This window comes from Rhineura floridana, chromosome 10 (assembly GCF_030035675.1).
Source record: "Rhineura floridana isolate rRhiFlo1 chromosome 10, rRhiFlo1.hap2, whole genome shotgun sequence".
In the NCBI taxonomy this organism is placed as follows: domain Eukaryota; kingdom Metazoa; phylum Chordata; class Lepidosauria; order Squamata; family Rhineuridae; genus Rhineura; species Rhineura floridana.
The window spans coordinates 81,955,160-81,975,221 of NC_084489.1; the positions used below are offsets into that span (position 1 = coordinate 81,955,160).

The 20,062-nt window shown below is 44.1% G+C and overlaps 1 protein-coding gene across 2 annotated transcripts in view; it reads right to left on the minus strand.

Moving 5' to 3' along the window:
* The window catches only part of LOC133365168 (solute carrier family 22 member 13-like), a 44,294-nt gene that overhangs the window by 11,541 nt on the left and 12,691 nt on the right, over positions 1-20,062 (minus strand). Inside the window, exons 3-11 of one of the 2 annotated variants that reach the window (XM_061586657.1) lie at positions 16,547-16,650; positions 13,974-14,128; positions 11,495-11,663; positions 11,146-11,266; positions 10,307-10,401; positions 7,560-7,774; positions 4,082-4,190; positions 1,291-1,500; positions 38-119 (exon numbers count right to left, since the gene is read on the minus strand). In XM_061586657.1, coding sequence (XP_061442641.1) covers positions 116-119; positions 1,291-1,500; positions 4,082-4,190; positions 7,560-7,774; positions 10,307-10,401; positions 11,146-11,266; positions 11,495-11,663; positions 13,974-14,128; positions 16,547-16,650 — 1,182 coding nt within the window. In that variant the 3' untranslated portion in view covers positions 38-115. Of the gene's footprint in view, positions 1-37; positions 120-1,290; positions 1,501-4,081; positions 4,191-7,559; positions 7,775-10,306; positions 10,402-11,145; positions 11,267-11,494; positions 11,664-13,973; positions 14,129-16,546; positions 16,651-20,062 lie in introns of those variants that run through there. The other variant, XM_061586656.1, reaches the window with a different exon arrangement.

A 20,062-nucleotide genomic window follows, 5' to 3' on the forward strand; every position in this document is an offset into this window, starting at 1 on the left:
AACAAAAAGGAATATAATTTAAAATGACATAAAATAGCCCTTTGTCGCCCGTTATCCTCCTCTCCTCCTTTGCCATCTCTTCAGTGCTGGCTTTCAAGCTGCCATTTGTCTGTGGTTACCTGGGGAGGAGCAGATATAATTGCCAAGCAAACAGGACATGAAATCTTTGCAAACTGAAAGAGATTTGCTTCTTTATTTTTCCCTTTCTTTCAGGTTGTCAATATGCCATACAACACAAATGAAGGCTTATGCGGTCAGCTTGGCTAGTAAAACAGTTGTGTGAGCTAGCAGGAGAACAGTGTGGTAACCTGGTTCCTAGTCAAACTACTATTTCTATGTATATATCCATTACTTTGTCCTACCCATCAATTGCTTATGTATTAATAGAGGGGACCAGATTAAATATTATTCAAAATATCCCACAGAGTAGGGTCCAAGCCATGTCATTCATACCCTCCAACAATTCAAAGATTGAAGTGGGCACTTGCATACTTCAAAAATCAACCCTAACTGTACACCAAGGCCCGAGCCCCACCTCAGGCTCAACTCTGCTTGCTGTACAGTATATTCATTTACTTTGCAAGAACTTGTTCTTCATTAGCTCCTGTAGCAAGACATGTTGACTACCTAAGGCATAACACTAAGAATGCCTATCAGAACAAATGATTGCAGCCTGACTGTATGCACACTTACTTAGATAACATCTGCAAAGGTCTGTGTTAACACCAGAAGCATTGTTTTACTTCTCTTTCATCCAAGGATATAAAATTATGGCTACTATCATATGCACACTTAGGGCTTAACTACAGGTGATTAACATGTTCAGCAATCACACTGTGTGTGTGTGTTTAAATTAAGCATTGGGCACAGGAGGAAATTCTTATCAAGATCACAGTGTGAGGGGTGGGAAGGTTTAAGCCTCCATGAAATCCCCCCCCCTCCATGGCAAGCATTTTCTTAATGCTAATTGCCTTGTTGGGGGGGGATTTCCCAGAGATTGCAACTATGGAAGAAAAGCTGCAATCTCAATAACAATCAGGGAAGAGGATTCACCTGGTACTTCTTTTTAAAAGCACACAAATCATTAATGCCACATGGAGTTAGGCCCAGATTCTGGAGAAAACCCCATTGTACTCAGTGAACTTATTTTTCTCCAAAAGAGGGGTAGTGTTTTACTAAGGGAAAGCACTGGAGAATGATGGGGAGGAAAAGTGTGAGAATATGCAACATGCAAAATGTGAGCATCTTTACCTCTTACACTGGGCCTTTTTAGACTTCCCTGCAACTCACCTCTGGCTTGCTGAGGATTTGGCAGTGTTGTCCTCAAGATCTTTGTTGCGTGTCTCAGGAAGAAAAAAGCAGAGGATGCCCCCAAGCAGTGCTGTGCCACCATACAATCCCATTGGAATAGCAGGGTGGTGTTTCTCCAGGAGACCAACCAATGGGGCGAGGATGCCACCTACTCTGGCAGACATGGAACACAAGCCTAAGCTCGTTTGTCTGGTGGAAGAAGCAAAACACAGGAAGTTATGCCTGAGAGTGGGGCCTCATCTGCACTATACATTCAATAGTGCCCATTACGAGGAAAGGTTGCAGCATTTGGGGCTTTTTAGTTTAGAGAAAAGGCGGGTCAGAGGAGACATGATAGAAGTGTATAAAATTATGCATGGCATTGAGAAAGTGGATAGAGAAAAGTTCTTCTCCCTCTCTCATAATACTAGAACTCGTGGACATTCAAAGAAGCTGAATGTTGGAAGATTCAGGACAGACAAAAGGAAGTACTTCTTTACTCAGCGCATAGTTAAACTATGGAATTTGCTCCCACAAGATGCAGTAATGGCCACCAGCTTGGATGGCTTTAAAAGAAGATCAGACAGATTCATGGAGGACAGGGCTATCAATGGCTACTAGCCATGATGGCTGTGCTCTGCCACCCTAGTCAGAGGCAGCATGCTTCTGAAAACCAGTTGCCGGAAGCCTCAGGAGGGGAGAGTGTTCTTGCACTCGGGTCCTGCTTGCGGGCTTCCCCCAGGCACCTGGTAGGCCACTGTGAGAACAGGATGCTGGACTAGATGGGCCACTGGCCTGATCCAGCAGGCTCTTCTTATGTTCTTATTACACCACAATAAGGATGGACAACTCTCTCAATTTCAGTTTCTCTAATTTTCTCATTTTTTCAATCTTACATAGAAGTTTACCATAGCTCAATCACTGAGATCATCTGCAGGAGCGGCTCTGGTCATCCCCCGAGTTGGCGAGGCTCATTTTAACATTGACACGAAATCGATCCTTCAGTGTCATTGGCCCAGTTCTCTGGAATGCTCTGCCAACAGGGTTCAGCAGGTGCTTCTGTTTTAACTTTTAAGTGCTTGCTTAAAACCTTTCTGTGTCTCCAGGCTTACGCAGGCAATTAAGAAGGTGTTTTTTTGCAACAGTTGACCTTTGTTTTTATTGTATTTTTAATGTTTTTATTCTATGGTTGTTGGGGTTTTTTAACTTGTAAACAGCTTTGTTGTTTTTAATGAAATAGCAGTACACAAATATTTTTTTAAATAAGGTAAATAAATAAAACATGAGGTGAACCAAATTTCTCCACTATCCCTTCGTTGTTATATGCCTTTAAGGCCATTATGACTTATGACAACCCTATGAATTGGCGAGCTCCAATAGCATATGTCATGAACCACCCTGTTCGCTACACCACCACTTTTTAAAGGCCCACATAAAATCAGCAGCCACATATTGCAGTGTTCTTAACACATCAAGATGTGAATGATGGGTAAATATTATTGAGGGTTTTTTAAAATTACGGTTGTATTAGTTACTGATTACCTTGAAGAACATTAATAATACTTCATTCCAAAGGGCAACATCATAGGGGAATGCAGAGAAGTGGTTGGATACTTACTGATTTCAGCCAGGATTTTGCTGCAAAGCATTGGGGGGGGGAAGCAATTATATACAATGAAGCAGTAAGCATAGAAATTATGGCAGGTTATGCTCATGAACAAACTGGTACATTTTGGAGTCCTTTTGAAAATAAATGAATAAAAGATTCACTCTTGGACCCTTTAGTTTATTTTGAAATGGTATCAGGACTGGGTCCACCACAAGTGTTGTTAACATGTTTATTATTAAGTTAATGTCTTAAGTTTATTTATAACACAATAAGAGGTGAACCCATATCACAGGATTTGAGAATATGCTTTGTATGCTGATGATCCCAGGTCTAGGCCTATACAGCATATCCAGTTTAAAAATGATGATGTAGCAAGTGATGGAAAAGATGTCTTCCTGAGACCCTGAGACAGTCATAACTTATCACAAAGAATCCTGGGAAATGGAGTTTATTAAGGTTTTTGTAAGTTGAGAGCCACTACTTGGTGCTATATGGCAATTGCCTAGGTTTCCTAGCATGTGTAAGTATGTAGTAATTCAGTTTATTCTCTAATAATGCCCCCCTCCAAAAAAAAAAACCCACCATATAACTGGTGAATAGGGATGTGGGAGAAATTTGACTGGGTTCACATTTAAAGCTGAATGTATCACATCCGCAGTTTCCAAAACAATATGAGAACCGAAACACAGCCATCCTCTGAAATTCACACTTATCCAAATTCTGCAATGCAGTTCTCCAAACCAAACAGTGTTTACAGAAATGCATATATTAGGGGGAAATGTGTATAATAATTAATATATTAGTGAAAATAACATACAAAAATGCACTACATTAGGAGATGGTGCTCGCAAAAATATGTATATCAGTCAAAACTGCATACAAAAATTTGTGTATTTGGAAAATTCACACTAAAGTGCTCAAGAATTTTCTCCACAGAAATGTGGAGATCTGAATTTAGGAATGGAAAAAATGAGAAACAGAGAATTGAAATGGACAGATCCATCCCTACTGGTGAACATCCCCCATGTTTCCATTGTTGCCCTGCCCTGCCCTGCTAAGTGCATCTCATGTCTGGATTGGAACTGTTGTCATTATGCATCCGAATAAAACTGCCCAGGTACAGCTGAAAAATTAGCTCTGTTTCTAAGCCTCTGTACATCTAGACAACCAAGAGATCCTCACCTGACAACCGTGGGAAAGACCTCAGCAGAAAACACATAGGTGGTTGAAAAGGAAGCAGCCAGAGCGGCCTTGCCAATAACAGCCAGCACCGTCACAATCACAGGGAAATCTGGTCAAAGACAGAAGCCAGGTTAGAAACCAGATATTACTGTAAAGTCTTAGGACATTACTGAAAGACCACAGACCTCGCAAAATGCCTAACCTGTTTCTGAAACATTTTCTATGTTGCTATGGTTAGAGTGGATTCTGATGCCCATGTGGGGCAGGACCAGAGCTCAGTTGTACAGCACATGCCTTGCTTGCAGAAGGCTCCAGGTTCAATCCCTGGCATCTCCATTTAGGTGAATCTCACAGTGCAGGTAATAGAAAAGAGTAAGACCTCTTCTTGAGACCCTGGACAGATGCCACCAATCAGTAGACAAAACTGATATTGCTGTGTCCACACTTAATGCTATGCCATGGTTTACTTTTATTTATTTAAGAAGTGTATACAGCCAGTGTGGCGTAGTGGTTAAGGTATTGGACTACGACCTGGAAGACCATGGTTCGAATCCTCACACAGCCATGAAACTCACTGGGTGACCCTGGGCCAGTCACTGCCTCTCAGTCTCATGAAAACCCTATTTATAGGGTCGCCATAAGTTGGAATCGACTTGAAGGCAATACATTTACATTTATACACCACATTTCAGGTCACCTGCTCACAGGCTGCTTTCCTCAATTTGGTGAGTAGGAGTGCATTTAAATACCAGTAACCAGCGCAGAGTGTAAGTGGCGGTAACGCAGCCAAAGCTCTGCTCACGGCTGGAGTTCGATTCCAACGGAAGGAGGAAGTCAAATCTCAGGTAAAAGGGGTCGAGGTCCACTCAGCCTTCCATCCATCCGTGGTGGGTAAAATGAGTACCCGGCATATGCTGGGGGGTAAAGAAAGGCCAGGGATGGAACTGGCAATCCCACCCCATATATACGGTCTGCCTAGTAAACGTCGCAAGACGTCACCCTAAGAGTCGGAAACGACTCGCACTACAAGTGCGGGGACACCTTTACCTTTTCAACTGTTTCTAGATTTGCATGTGTACACATAAATTAGCATATGCAAATATTATGTAAACCTGTGCCCAGTTTGTTTTTCACAACTTAGTCCCTCAAGGGTCTCAATGGAAAGCAAGGGGGGGGGAGGAAAGAAATGGGAAAAGGAGGAAATGGGTGGAAGAGAGATAGGAGACAGAAAGTATAAGAAAACAAAAGCTATATAAAGAAACAGGTGGTTTCCATCCAAGCCATGCCTGGAGGAGCATTACTAGGTATTTAAATGGCTCAGGCTCATTACCCAAATTTGATTGGTGGTGGTGGCATGCCTGTGGTCTCATGAGCACTGCACTTTGCAGAGTGTCTAGCCCCTGCCCCCACCCCCGCCCCCATCCCCAGTAAGTGAACTTTTTTTTGAAAAAAGGAAAAACAAAAACGTTTCAAAAAAGCAGTAAGGGGTAGAAGATCTGCACCCCGGTGTAAAAGGCACATAGCTCAGGCCCCAGGGGCCACCCCTAAAAATATCAGAAATTCCATCAAAATGGGAAAAGGTATTGGATCTTGCACCAGTTCTCATGTCCGTCTGCAAATAAGAATGGAAATCAGGCAAATACAAATGGCAGTTGCTGTTGTCGTGGTTTTTTTCCAGTCTGTAATTTACTGTTGTTGTTTTTACTATGTTATTGATGACATCCCTCCCCCACTGAAATGAATGTTGTGAAGTGAAATTAGGTAACAATAATGTAAATAATTACGATATTAAATTTGGCCACAGCAAACAGCAGGCCTAAAAAAGTTGTTTTTTGTGTGGAATCTGAACTGCAACGGAGCAGAAATGGCAGTGCTTGCAATGGACATGAGGCAGACTGGAAAAACGATGCTTTTTTTTACATTGCTAGCTATTTCCTAGCACCACTAATGCTTGGCTACTGTGTCTTCCTTACCACTTCTGAAGCATCTCTGTATAGGCTTTTGGACCACACCTTACTTCAGGAATGGAGAACCTATGACCCTCCAGATGTTGCTGTAATGTTATTTATATCCTGCCCTTCCTCTCAAAGGTGCCTATGGCAGCAAACAATACAATTTAACAACAGCAGCATTCTAAAAACAATTAAAAATATTCTAAAAACAGTTGCAGATTTAGAAAATATAAAAGCAGTTACAGATAAAAACATTCTTCCATCCAGTGATATCTGGGTTGCCACGAAGAGTCTTCTTCAGCCATCAAATGCACTGGTAAACAGGGATGTTTTCGAATTCCTCGTAAAAGTTAATAATATTAGAGACAGACTAACCTAATCAGGGAGGGCATTCCGCAAACAGTGAGACACCGCTGAAAAGGCCCTGTCCTGGGTTAACACCAACCGGGCAGCCAACAATGGCAGCACCAACGACAATGCCTCACCTGCCAATCATAGGGCTCCAGGTGATTAATACTGAGGAAAGCACTCTTTTAAGTACTTGAGTCCCAAGTCATTGTACTCCATCTCCCATCACCCCCAGCCAAGACAGCCAATGGTCAGGTTTTTATTTATTTATTTATTGGATTATATCCCACCCTTCCTCCTAGAAGGAGCCCAGGGTGGCAAACAAACAACAAAATACTAAAAACATCTTTAAAACAAAACATCTTTAAAAACATCTTAAAAAGAAAACATCTTCTAAAAAAATTATTTTTTAAAAAATATAAAAAACATCTTTAAAAGCAATTCCAACACAGATACGGACTGGGATAAGGTCTCTACCTAAAACGTTTGTCAAAGATGAAGGCCTTTAGCAGATGTCGAAAGATAAGAGGGATGGTGCCTGTCTAATATTGAAGAGGAGGGAATTCCAAAGGGTAGGTGACAGAACACTAAAGGCCCAATTTCTATCTTGTGTGGAATGTACCTCCTCATGAGATGGTATCTGCACAAGGCCCTTACCTGCAGAGCACAGTGATCAACTGGGTATATAAGGGGTAAGACAATCTTTTGGGTACCCTGGTCCCAAGCTGTATAGGGCTTTAAAAATCAAAACCAGCACTTTGAAGTTAGCCCAGTAGCTAATGGGCAGCCAATGCAATTCTTTCAGCAGCAGAGTAACAAGTTTCTTGGACCCTATGATTGGCAGGCGAGGCATTGATGTTGGTGCTGCCACTGTCAGCTGCCAGGTTGGCATTGACCCAGAACAGGGCTTTTTCAGTATTGGCTCCCCATTTGTGGAAACATGTTGGCGATGTCCTGCTCCAGTGAGCAGTCGCACCACCACATTTTGCACCAGCTGCAGTGTCCAGACCAACCCCAAGGGCAGCCCCACATAAAATGCATTACAGTAATCCAGCCTGGAGGTGTCATGGAAGTAAAAGTCCAGCAGCACATGAAAGGGTGCAGGTTACCCTTCCTGTCATACATCTTTATCTACCAAGCTTGTCTTGCATGTTTTATCTCTCAAATGGCTTTTTTACCTTTTGGAATCGCAGGGATGAGCAAGCAGACGACTCCACCCAGGATTAGCCAAGCGGCCTGGCATTTCTTCCTTCCCATCCACTGCAGCAGGAAGATACAGGAGGCCCGAGTGGGTATTTCAACAGCTCCAAACACAAGCTGGGTCATGTAGATGTCCAAGCCAAAATCCCCAACGTGAAGGCTCACTCCGTAATACACAAGACTGTCTGCAAACCTGAAATCAGAACAAGAAGATACTGTTTGCTCAGCATTTATTTATTTATTTATTATTTATTTTAATTTCCAGCCCATCACTAAAGTTCAGGGCTGGTTAGAACCAGGGCCCTGCAAGTGAAGCAAAAGAGCAGAATGTGGTAACAGGTGCAGAATTCAGCTTCCTGAGAATTTCAGTTTTCTTTCTAGATTTGTTTATTTATCTTATTACATTTGTATGACGCCTTTCTGTCATCATAGAAAGCCAAGGCGGCATACATGTGGTCCCAGGTGGTCTCCCATTCAAGCACTGATCAGACGCAGACCTGCTTAGCTTCAGCAAGGTGGTGGCCTCATAGGTCTTCAGTTCGTACCCTGCATCAAAAGAAACAGCATATTCCTAGCCCTCATGGCAGTGTCTGGAATCTCTGAAGCCAACTCTGCTGTTTTTGCTGCCCCAGACTAATACAGCTACCTCTCCAGAAACTATAATAAAAACAACAATAGACAATGTCAAACAACATTGCCAAAACGTATGCCAGTGGTGTATGTCATTACTGATATTTGCATATATGCTGGGACAAAGTACACAGTGGGACACAGTGCCTATTTTCCAAAACACTCCTTTTTCTTGTATTTGACTGAGACATATACTTGCAGCTGTTGGGAGTAAAGCACCAAAGCTTGCAACAGGTAGCCTGAACCAATGGGGAGAGGGGCGATAGACAGAAAGGCAGTTTATTTGTCCCTCATTGATTCCTTGTTTAGTAACCAATTGTTGATATGCAGATTGTTTCTCTCAGGCTTTACTTCCTTTTTCTTCTTAGATAGAGTTAGTGTTAACCTCATGACTCCATAATGGCCATATGTATTATGCCTGTACTCAGAACATCTTTATTTCCCAGGAGCAGAGCTTGGACAAGTTACTTTTTTGAACTACAACTCCCATCATCCCAATCCAGTGGCTATGCTGGCTGGGGCTGATGGGAGCTGTAGTTCAAAAAAGTAACTTTTCCAAGATCTGCCCAGGAGTAATAAGCCTTACGTTTCTTTATACTTTCAACCATCAGTCTTACCAGACTATTCATTTCTGCACTTCACTGCCGTACATACCAAACTCCAGTAGCAACTACTTAGATGTAGATGTTAATGAATGCTTTCTACTACATAGTACTATCCAACCCTTGCGGTCACTTGCAAAGGCCCTTCTCCCTGGCCCCCTGTCATTCAAAGTTAGGTGGGTGGTGATTTGGAAGAAGATCTCCTCAGGGGCGCCTTCTTCTCATTTAGCCCTCCCCAAGGAGGCCCGCCTGGCACCAACTCTGATGTCATTTTGGCACCAGACAAAGGCCTTTACTTGACTGGGCTTTTTATCTGCAAGCTGACTATACCTTTCATGTCACCCACTCCACTGAACGTTACATTTTCTTTGCTGCTGACTGCTCTTTTGCCTATTCGACAATTTATTGGTTTTTGTTGTTTTTCGAATGTGCGTGTTACTCTCTCGTTGTTAGCCACCCTGGAAGTTTTACTGGAAAGAGAAGCATTAGAATATTTTAATTAATAAAAGGAGCAGTTAATTCTCAGTAAAGCAACCAAGGAACCACAAAGCAAGAGAAAACTCCTGCCTTAGACCATACTGAGCTTAGGAACATAGGAGGCTGCCTTATACTGAGTCAGACCATTTGTCTTTCTACCTCAGTATTGTCTACACGGACTGGCTGCAGTTTTCCAGGATTTTAGGTAGGAGTCTCTCTCTGCCCTATCTGGGGATGCCGAGGATTGAACCTGGGACCTTCTGCATGCAAAGCAGATCCTCCACCACTGAGCTACAGCTAGGCCTAGTGCCAGCAGGCAGCCAGTTTGGGTCCCGCTCTAGGGTCTCTGCAGCCCAGAGGGGGGCCCTCCTTGGGGGGGGGTGAAGCTCCTGCTCAGCGATCCGCAGCAGTGTGGGACTGCAAGACTCAGTGACCCAATGCTACCACAGATCGCAAAGTGGGAGCTCATGGGAGCTCCCAGGCACCCCCAGGGGCCCCCCACCCATCCACCCCTGATACAAGCCGCATGGTGCTTAAATAAGTCCGCCCCACCTACCTGTCATGTCAGTGCATGGATATCTGCCACCACCCAAGATTGTAGCGGGGGCATCCCTAAGAGACTGACACCCCTGCCGCCATCTTGGGTGATGGCAGACATGTGCACAGGGCGTGTGCGCTGACTGACGCAACTGATAGGTGAGGCAGATGGGCTTGTTTAAGCCCTGTGCAGCCTGTATTGGGCAGGGGTGTGTGGCCGTATGGTGCTGCAGGCCCAGGGCAGGCTGGTGCCCAAGGGCCCAGCCATGCCTGGTACTGGATCTGGCTACAGCCACTGGGACAGAGGTCAAAGTTTTTGATGTAAGTCACTGATTATGTTCATTTTACACATAGAGAACGAACGCTGAGAAGTTTAAACAAGTGATGCTTTTCTGCACATCAAATCAAAGCCACATACATATTTGGGTTTTTTTTCCTTAAATGATTGTTACTGAGTGAATGTACTTTGGAATACTTACCAGACCCAGGCCATGATTAAAGTTAAACGTCTTAGGTGCGGCTTCTTGAAAAGATCTAAGATATTTCCAGATTTCACCTTCTCCTCCGGAGCCAGCTACAAAATTTGCAAAACAAGAGAGACACAGCACATCAACCAGAAATAAGGGCAGCCTTCCCTAACCTAGTGCCCACAAGCAGCGTTGGACTTATGGAGGCTATAGCACAAAAAAGCTGGAGGGCATCTGGCAGGTTAGCAAGTTGAACTAAGTCTGGAGAGAACCACACTCACCCACCAAATTCATTGAGTGAACTTGGACTAATCTCTCCCACCCACCAACACACCCACCCTCCTGGGCAGATCCACACCATTCAACACATTTAAAGCACATGACTTCCCCCAAAGAATTCTGGGAACTGTTGTTTCCCTCTCACAAAGCTTCCCTCCCAGCACCCTTAACAAACTACAATTCCCATCATTCTTTGGGGGAAGTCATGTGCTTTAAACATATGGTGTGGCTATCTCATTGGATAAAACAGGAAATGGGGAACTGTAGCTATTTTGGCTCCTTAGAGGAAGGGTGGGATATAATAGTTGCTTGAAATAAACAAAAACGATAAGACAGCAGTGTTTTAGAAGGGCAGGCTAAGAGCCGAATAATAAATGCCAAAAATAGAAATACAGTGGATGTCTTTAAAAATCCAAATGCAGCCTGAGAGTGTAAACTATCAGAGGGCAGGGATATCTCATTTTGCAGTGATCTGATTTTTCCTTTCCTTTGCACCCTGTTTTTTTTTCTTTTTTCATATCCTTCCCACACATTTTCAGAAAATGAACAACAGAAACCCCAGCCTTTCCCACCTGACTGAGCAGTTCTTCTGAGACAGCTCGTTTATTGATAGAAGCAGCCCTTCGAAGCACCTTTTTGGCTTCCTCAATCTTCCCTTTTGTCACCAGCCATCGCGCAGAATTGGGAAGGACCCTGCACAGCATGAGAATTTCATTAATCCAATGGCGCTCCTTCAAGTACGAGTCCCAAGTTGCTTAGAGCTTTATAAGTAACCTTGATCCCTAACAGATCTTTAAACATGGTAGATTTCGTAACAGGATGGCTATGAGCTCATGTCACTGTTGTACATAATCATATCGCAAGCTGTACTGTTTATATGAAGTCCAGTTATGCTCATCTCTGGTCCTTTCGCACACTCACCATATGTAAAAAAAGAGGGCAAACACCGGAGCAGAGCCAGCAATCTGGAAGTACCTCCAGTCATGAATGGAGTACGCCAAGCCAGCCAAAGCCATCTGCCCCAGAGCATTGCTGCAGTGAGTGATGATCAGCGCAAGTGGGCGATAGGAAGCCCCGACCCACTCTGAACCTAAAAGATTGTTCAGGTTACAATCAGTATCTGAAAATTAAGAGTCCCTGCCATTATCAATCAATTTGATTTTTTCCTCTCAATTAGCCACCAGGCTTCATGGTTGGCTACTTTTAAATAACGATAAAAACAACAAAACCTCAGCAAAAGTGTTCTCTGTAACTAAGCTCACATTTTCTTCTGCTTGTCTTCTCATCCCATCCCACAGAGGAGGCTACACCAGCATTTCACACATGCAAATAAGCTCCAAGGTTTGTAATTCATCTTGAAACACAATATGAGCTGTACAACTAGGACAGCATAGCTCTTGTGGAAAGGCCTTGCACTCGCAGGCTGTTTCTTCCTTATCTTAGAGATCCAGTGTGCTGTAATGGTTAGAGTGTCGGACCAGGACCTGGAAGACCAGGGTTCAAGTCCCCACTCTGCCATGAGACTCACTGAATGTCCTTGGACCAGCCAACATCTCTCAGCCTGACCTACCTCACAGGGTTGTTGTGAGGATAAAATAAGAGGGGGAGAACCATGTACACCACCTTAAGAACAGAAGAACATAAGAAGAGCCTGCTGGATCAGGCCAGTGGCCCATCTAGTCCAGCATCCTGTTCTCACAGTGGCCAACCAGGTGCCTGGGGGAAGCCCGCAAGCAGGACCCGAGTGCAAGAACACTGTCCCCTCCTGAGGCTTCCGGCAACTGGTTTTCAGAAGCATGCTGCCTCTGACTAGGGTGGCAGAGCACAGCCATCATGGCTAGTAGCCATTGATAGCCCTGTCCTCCATGAATTTGTCTAATCTTCTTTTAAAGCCATCCAAGCTGGTGGCCATTACTGCATCTTGTGGGAGCAAATTCCATAGTTTAACTATGCGCTGAGTAAAGAAGTACTTCCTTTTGTCTGTCCTGAATCTTCCAACATTCAGCTTCTTGGAATGTCCACGAGTTCTAGTATTATGAGAGAGGGAGAAGAACTTTTCTCTATCCACTTTCTCAATGCCATGCATAATTTTATACACTTCTATCATGTCTCCTCTGACCCGCCTTTTCTCTAAACTAAAAAGCCCCAAATGCTGCAACCTTTCCTCGTAAGGGAGTCGCTCCATCCCCTTGATCATTCTGGTTGCCCTCTTCTGAACCTTTTCCAACTCTATAATATCCTTTTTGAGATGAGGCGACCAGAACTGTACACAGTATTCCAAATGCGGCCGCACCATAGATTTATACAACGGCATTATGATATCAGCTGTTTTATTTTCAATACCTTTCCTAATTATTGCTAGCATGGAATTTGCCTTTTTCACAGCTGCCGCACACTGGGTCGACATTTTCATTGTGCTGTCCACTACAACCCCGAGGTCTCTCTCCTGGTCGGTCACCGCCAGTTCAGACCCCATGAGCGTATATGTGAAATTAAGATTTTTTGCTCCAATATGCATAATTTTACACTTGTTTATATTGAATTGCATTTGACATTTTTCCGCCCATTCACTCAGTTTGGAGAGGTCTTTTTGGAGCTCTTCGCAATCCCTTTTTGTTTTAACAACCCTTGCGCTCCTTGGAGGAAAAGTGAGACATAATAATAAAAGAATTAAATAGATAACTTGACCAAGGTTAACTATTCTGGAAATCAGTGAAATCAGCCAGACTAAAGCGGCTTAAGTGCCACAAAAAGTAGATCTCAATGAGTGTGTCAGGTTGTTCCATAATCAAGAAAGAAGGAATGCTTGCAAAAGCTACTGATTATTTGGACTGGGTCCCCAACTTGTGACACACATTTTAACAAACACACATGATGTCCATCAGATTCCACCTGAGGTGCCAGGCAGGGTCAGCCTCCCCTTAACTGCCCACCTGCTGTGTTCTGCGCCCACCGGGCACCACAAGGCTCCGCCCTTATCCAAACAGGCTCCACCCTCCCAAGCTCTATGTCTCAGGCCTCTTGCAATCCAAATTAGCAAGCTGTCCTAAATTGGCACCTAAAATCTCCAAAACAAGTGGGCTTCCTCCTCACCTTACTTCAGGTAGGGATGCTTCTGTACTGGAAGTTGACACTGTACAATGACATTCACCTTATACATTGTTAACTTGAAAGAAGATATATATTTGGGGAGGGCGATATGAAATGCAGGTGTGCAGACTGGATAGAGGAAGGCAGCCTTCTGCAACCATATGTCCTCCAGATGTTGTGGACTACATCACCCCAACCAGCATAGTGGTTGTGGTCCAAAGCATTTGGAGGCCACCAGCTGGGAAAACGGAAATACAATTTCTTTGGAGAACAAGGCCTAAACATCCCCAAAGAAGCTGGAGGGCCTTACTTAAAGCTGCCATGCTTATACTGATCCCAGCAAAAGAAGCACCCACGAGGAATCTCAAGGCGATGTAGACGTAGAAATTCGGCGCAAAGCCTGCTCCGACACCAAAAGAGCCCATGATGAGGAGGGTAAGCAAGATTGACCGTTGACTTCCAATCCTGGAGGAGGAAAAATGCAGGGTAACGTGGGTCAGTCTGCAAGAGGGAGGTCAGAATTTGCAACTCTGTACTGGAACTGTTTTATTGTTTTATTGTTATATTGTATTTTATGATGTATTTTATTATGATGTAATGTATTGTTGTTAAATTGTACGTCGCCTAGAGTGGCCATTGGCCAGATAGGCGACCCACAAATTAAATTATTATTATTATTATTATTAACTGATCGGAACACAGGAAGCTGCCTTATTCTGAGTCAGCCCACTGGTCCATCTAGCTCAGTATTGTCAACACTGACTGGCAGCAGCTCTCCAAGGTTTCAGACACGGTTCCACTCCAGCCCTACCTGGAGATGCGGGGGGTTAACCTGGGAACTTCTGCATGCAAAGCAGGTGCCCTGCCAGCTATGGCCCTTCCCCTTAATCACCATTATTAGGGAGGAATTTCTGTGCGTGCAATAAAGCCAATTGGCTGCTTCTCCTATGGAAAGGTTGCATCAGAAAGGGGAGGTTGGGAATGGGGAAAAAGAGGACCTTAAACCTTTCCTCTGCCTGCTGCTTGTCCACCTCAAATCTCCCCCACCAACTGCTTTTGTGTACACACACACACACACACACACACACACACACAAACAAACCTTTATCTCCTACACTGCTCCCCCCGCCAAGCTGTATTTCTTTAGGAAAAGCAGTCCAGCTTTTGTTGCACGCAGATGTTCATAAGGAATATATAGTTAAGCACTCTATTAGGAGCAAATTGCCCATTATAATAGTGACAGATCAAGGATGGAGGTTCATTGTCCTCCACCCACCCACAGAAAATGCCACTTAGGGGATGCCTCACCATCCAGGGGTAGGGACTCATTTTTGCAACTCTTGACATTTTTCTTGTCATTGTGTGCCCCATAGGGCTTACTGATTCAAGAGATTTAAGCCACTTAAATGCACCCCACATCCACGAGCCATGTGAGTTCTTATTCAGACATTACGAGGTGCAGCATATTTGGCTGATGGTGCTGCCTCAATGTTGTCCAAAACTGTCCGAAGCAATCTTCTGATTCCAAAACTAATTCAAAAGCCAATTCACACACATTATAGTGGGCACAGTTTCTCATAAAGAGAGAAACAAGACCAACATCAGGTTCTGCACTGCCCTTGCTTCTTCTTCTTTGCTTTTCAGGCACACCCAGATGATCACTGCCCACACTCTCCTAGCAGGGTGTTTTAGCGCACACTGGAAAAGCAGGAAACACTTTCGGGAAAGGTGTATGGTTCATGTAGTTTATTCCTGATGAAGTACAAGGTCACCAAAGCTCCTTCCCCCACCCCACCACTGGGAAGCCTACACGGCCTCTTATCTGCCATCTTCCACCAGTCATTGCCCATACATTTTAAAAGCCAGAAGGACCAGAAACGTGATTAAAAAAAAAAAAGTTTAAAAAAATGAAAGCAGGGATACTGCATTTTCTACCATCAGCACCCAGCATCCTTGGGCAGGGCACCAAAGTCCATTCCATCACCACTAGTGGAAAGCCTACACAGCCCCTTTTCTGCCACCTTCTACCAGGCTTTGGCCTTATATTTTTAAAGTCATGAGGACCAGAAACTTCATTTTATAATTTTTTTAAAAGGAAAATTGTGAATTCTCTACCATGAGCACCTAGCATCCTTGGGCAGTTGCTAGGGCACCAACACTCCAGCAGGACCCACCACTAATATCTGCTCTGCCCCCTCCCTCAATTTTTTTTCTAGCCTAGCACCCCAAACAGCACCAGACAGCTGCAGCTACTGCTAGGTCACAGTGTAGCACAGTTCCCAAGATGTTTGGCAGAGGGAAATGTCACCTGCCAAGAAGGAAGGAAGGAAGGAACTGCATGTTTAGAATGCTGAACTGGGACCTGGAAAACCTGGGCTCAAATCCCCACTTAGCCAAGAAGCTCACTGGGTAACCTTGGGCCAGTCACTCTCTTTTTCACCCTAACCTACATCACAGGGTTGTTGTGGGGATATAATGGAGAGCCATGTATGTAACCTTGAGCTCCTTGAAGGAAAGGTGGGATACAAATATACACAGGAAGCTGCCTTATACTGAGTCAGACAACTGGTCCATCTTGTTCAGTACTGTCTACACTGACTAGCAGCACCTCTCCAGAATTTCAGAGAGGGGACATTCCCAGCCCTAATTCGGAGACAGGGGGATTGAACTTAGGTCCTTTATTTATTTATTATTTGATTTATATCCTGCCCTTCCTCCCAATAGGACCTTCTGCGTGCAAAGCAGATAATCAATAAAATAGGCAGTAGTCTCAGATCTGGGGACAAACACAAAAATGGCTGAAATGTCTCCCCAGTTCACCACCTGTAAATGGAACAGCCTCTGTCTTCTAGCTGCTACACAGAGTCTCATGATTATACTCACCAGTCACTCAGTGGGCCAAAAACCAAGGCTCCCACCAGAAGACCCGACATGTAAATGGATTGCGAGATGTCATTTAAGTCCTTTCGGCCACATACCAAGTTAAACTAAAAGAAGAAAAAATATCTGTTTACTTTTTCCTCCTGGCGCTGCATTTTGTATATTACGGTTCCCTTTTCTCATTTTGCCTGACCTGTGTTTTTAAATTATAGGCCATTCTCATTGGGATTCTGTCTGTTATCATCAAGCCCCTTAGATCAGCCAAACTGGTATCAGGGATTCCTCAGTGAAGAAAACAAGAAGGGTTGGCAGGCAAGCTTCCCTGAATGATAGCTTGCCCGCCACCAATGCCACTCTTTACCAGCAATCTGTAGCCACCAGGGCAGGAGGTCGCCAACATTTTTAGGCCCATGATCGGCCCATTTGGGTTTCTGAGTGAGTGATGGGGGCACCATTCCCTCTGATCACTTTCCTCCCCCAGATCAGCCCTATCCACCCCCAGCAGACACAGAGAGAAAGAGCAAATGTGCATGCCACAAGCACATACATACACACACCCCTTTTGCTTTTCCAAGGAATCTAGGCCTTGAAAAACAGACAGAGGAAGTGGAAGAAACCTCCACTCGTTCTCCTTCGACCCTATCTACTTTTCACGGGAGAAAAAGGTAACCATCCTCACCACATCGTGACCAAGGGGGCAGTGACCAAGGGGGCTTCATGTGTGTGTGTGTGTCTGTGTGTTAGGGTTGCCAGGCTCAGGGCCTCAGAATGATTCTGTATCTTTAAGGGAAGAGAAAATTCAGCCAAGTGCAGGTGTTCTTGCAACATTGTAATAAGAAAAACCACAAGGTGAAATTCTCCCTTCACAACTTTTAAAGATACAGAAGACCTCTTAGTTGCCAGGCCCAGCTTCCAAGAGGTCTTCTGTATCTTTAAAAGTTCTGCAAGTGGAAGGGAGAATTCTTATTAACTGCTGAGGGCCAAACCACATGTGGTGCTAAATTGTTAGGAATCAATAGAAAATGTAATAATAGCCACAAAAGAGGATTTTCATCAGGACCACAGCATGCAGGGAGAAGAGGTTTAACCCGTCACATCCCAGCTACAATTAGGGATGAGGGAGAATTTCACTACAGTAGAACTGGGCGATAGACTGCCCTGTAGTTCACACGTTCACTATCTTTGCAGACCAATCTTGTTTGCTACCAGCTTCTGCAGCTTTCCCCAATTTTTTAAAAAAGCATCAAATATAATGACATTGTTAACGATGACATCTTCGATCTAAACAGCTGAAATGTGTATTCTCTTTAATTTCTGTGTCAATGAGGTGATGATGATAGCCATCAACTATTGTTTTATTCTTAACCTGCCTCCCCCTTGTATCTTTTTTTAAACTCGCAGGCACAGCAGTCATTTATACAGTCAGTGCCTGTCAGATATATCTGCTTAAAAGAGGCTTCAAGTATTAGCACAAATTCTCTCTGTCTCTTTCAATAATATATTCATAGTATCATTCAGGTGGATATTTAATATACCTCAGAGACCATCATGTTCACAATTTTAAAAAACTGTGTGTGCATTATTTTGTTATATATAGAGCCATAAGAGCGTATACCATATCCAGCATGGATTGTTCATATTTCGCCATGTTAAATTGGAAGTACCCCCATTCGATTCTGCTGCTTCCCATAAGCTCATTTCAAAACAAAATCTTAACAAACTTATAGTCCTGAACTCAAAACTTAGAAGATTGTTATTTATTTATTTTATTTATTTATTTATTGGATTTCTAGACCGCCCAACTAGCAAAAGCTCTCTGGGCGGTGAACAACAAAAAAATACAAATACGTCTCATAAAAATTACATGATAATACTACAAAACATATAAATACAAAGATCAAAAATTCATAATAATTTCCTGTATAAAATTTAAGTTAAAAACGCCATAGAGAAGAGGTAGGTCTTAAGCTGGCGCCAAAAAGACAACAGCGTCGGTGCCATACGCACCTCATCGGGGAGACTATTCCAAAGTTCGGGGGCCACCACTGAGAAGGCCCTAGTTCTCGTCACCACCCTCCGAGCCTCTCTATGAGTCGGGACTCGGAGGAGGGCCTTCGATGTAGAGCGCAGTGTACGGGCAGGTTCGTATCGGGAGAGGCGTTCCGACAGGTATTGTGGTCCTGCGCTGTATAGGGCTTTATAGGTCAAAACCAACACTTTGAATCTAGCCCGGAAGCTTTTTAAGTTTTCATGGCGATACACAAAACATGCAGAGAGAATCCAAAGTTCAAAGTGTAAAACAAGAGGGGGGGAAATCCAGACCCCTATTGGACTTTTTCTGTCAGTGGTCTCATAATCTGTTGAAATTAATTACAAATCAGCCATGTTCACAGAGTACCTGTAACTCTACTACTGACCTTGCCCTGACCTTCATCTTCTGCAGTTTAAAGGTTTAAAAAATGCATGGCTGATTTTTAATTAATTAAAGAAAATTAACATTGGAGTCTATGATATCACAGGCATGCTCAGTAAGAACCAACATTCAGTGTTCTAAAAGCCAGACTTACAGCTGCTTGCCTTGGCTAATCAGGGGGCCACACCCACGCCAGACATTTTTCCACTTTAAATAGTCATGACTTCTCCCAAAGAATCCTGGGAAGTGTAGTTTGTGAAGGGTGCTGAGAATTGTTATGAGGCTCCTATTCCCCTGACAGAGCTCCAGTGGCCAGGGTACTTTAACAGTCAGCCCCTCTTCTGGTGATTGTATCTGTGAGAGGGGAAAGAGTGTCTCCTAGCAACTCTCAGCACCCTTCACAAACTACACTTCCCAGGATCCTTTGGGAAAGCCATGACTGTTTAAAGTGGAATAAAGGTCTGGTGTGTATGTGGCCGGGGATAGCTTTGGTTTAAATTTGGGTGGAAAACTATTCTACATGCTGTGGAATAAAAAGGTGGGGGAAACCCCCCCCAAATAATGATACTATTAACAATGTTTTTCTTTTAGAAAGGAAAGTGGCTTTCCCTCTGCCCAGTGCCCACCCACCCAATCTCTTCCCCTCCCCCTCCATACCCCTTCCCCAGGTCGGTTTCAGCTATCCTAAGCATGATTGCATGGGAGTAAATCACATTGAACTCAATAAACATGCAAATGATCAAACCTGCCCTCCCCTCCTTCCTATCCCCTCCTTCCTCCTCCCCTCTCCCTCTCCCCTCCCTTCCTTCTCCCCCTCTCTTCTCCCCTCTCCCCTCTCTCCTCTCTTCTCCTCTTCCCCTCTCCTGCCCTCCCTCCCTTCCTTCCCCTTCCCCTCCTCCCCCACGCTCAGTTTCACCTATCCTAAGCATGGTTGCACGGGAGTAAATCCCATTGATCAAATCTGTCTTTCCTCCCCCTCTTCCCTCTCCCTTTCTCCCTTCCTCCTCTCTCTTCCTCCTTCCCCACCCACGCCCTCCCTCCTTCCCCCTTCTCCTCCTCCCCCATGATTAGTTTCATCTATCCTAAGCATGATTGTAGGGGAGTAA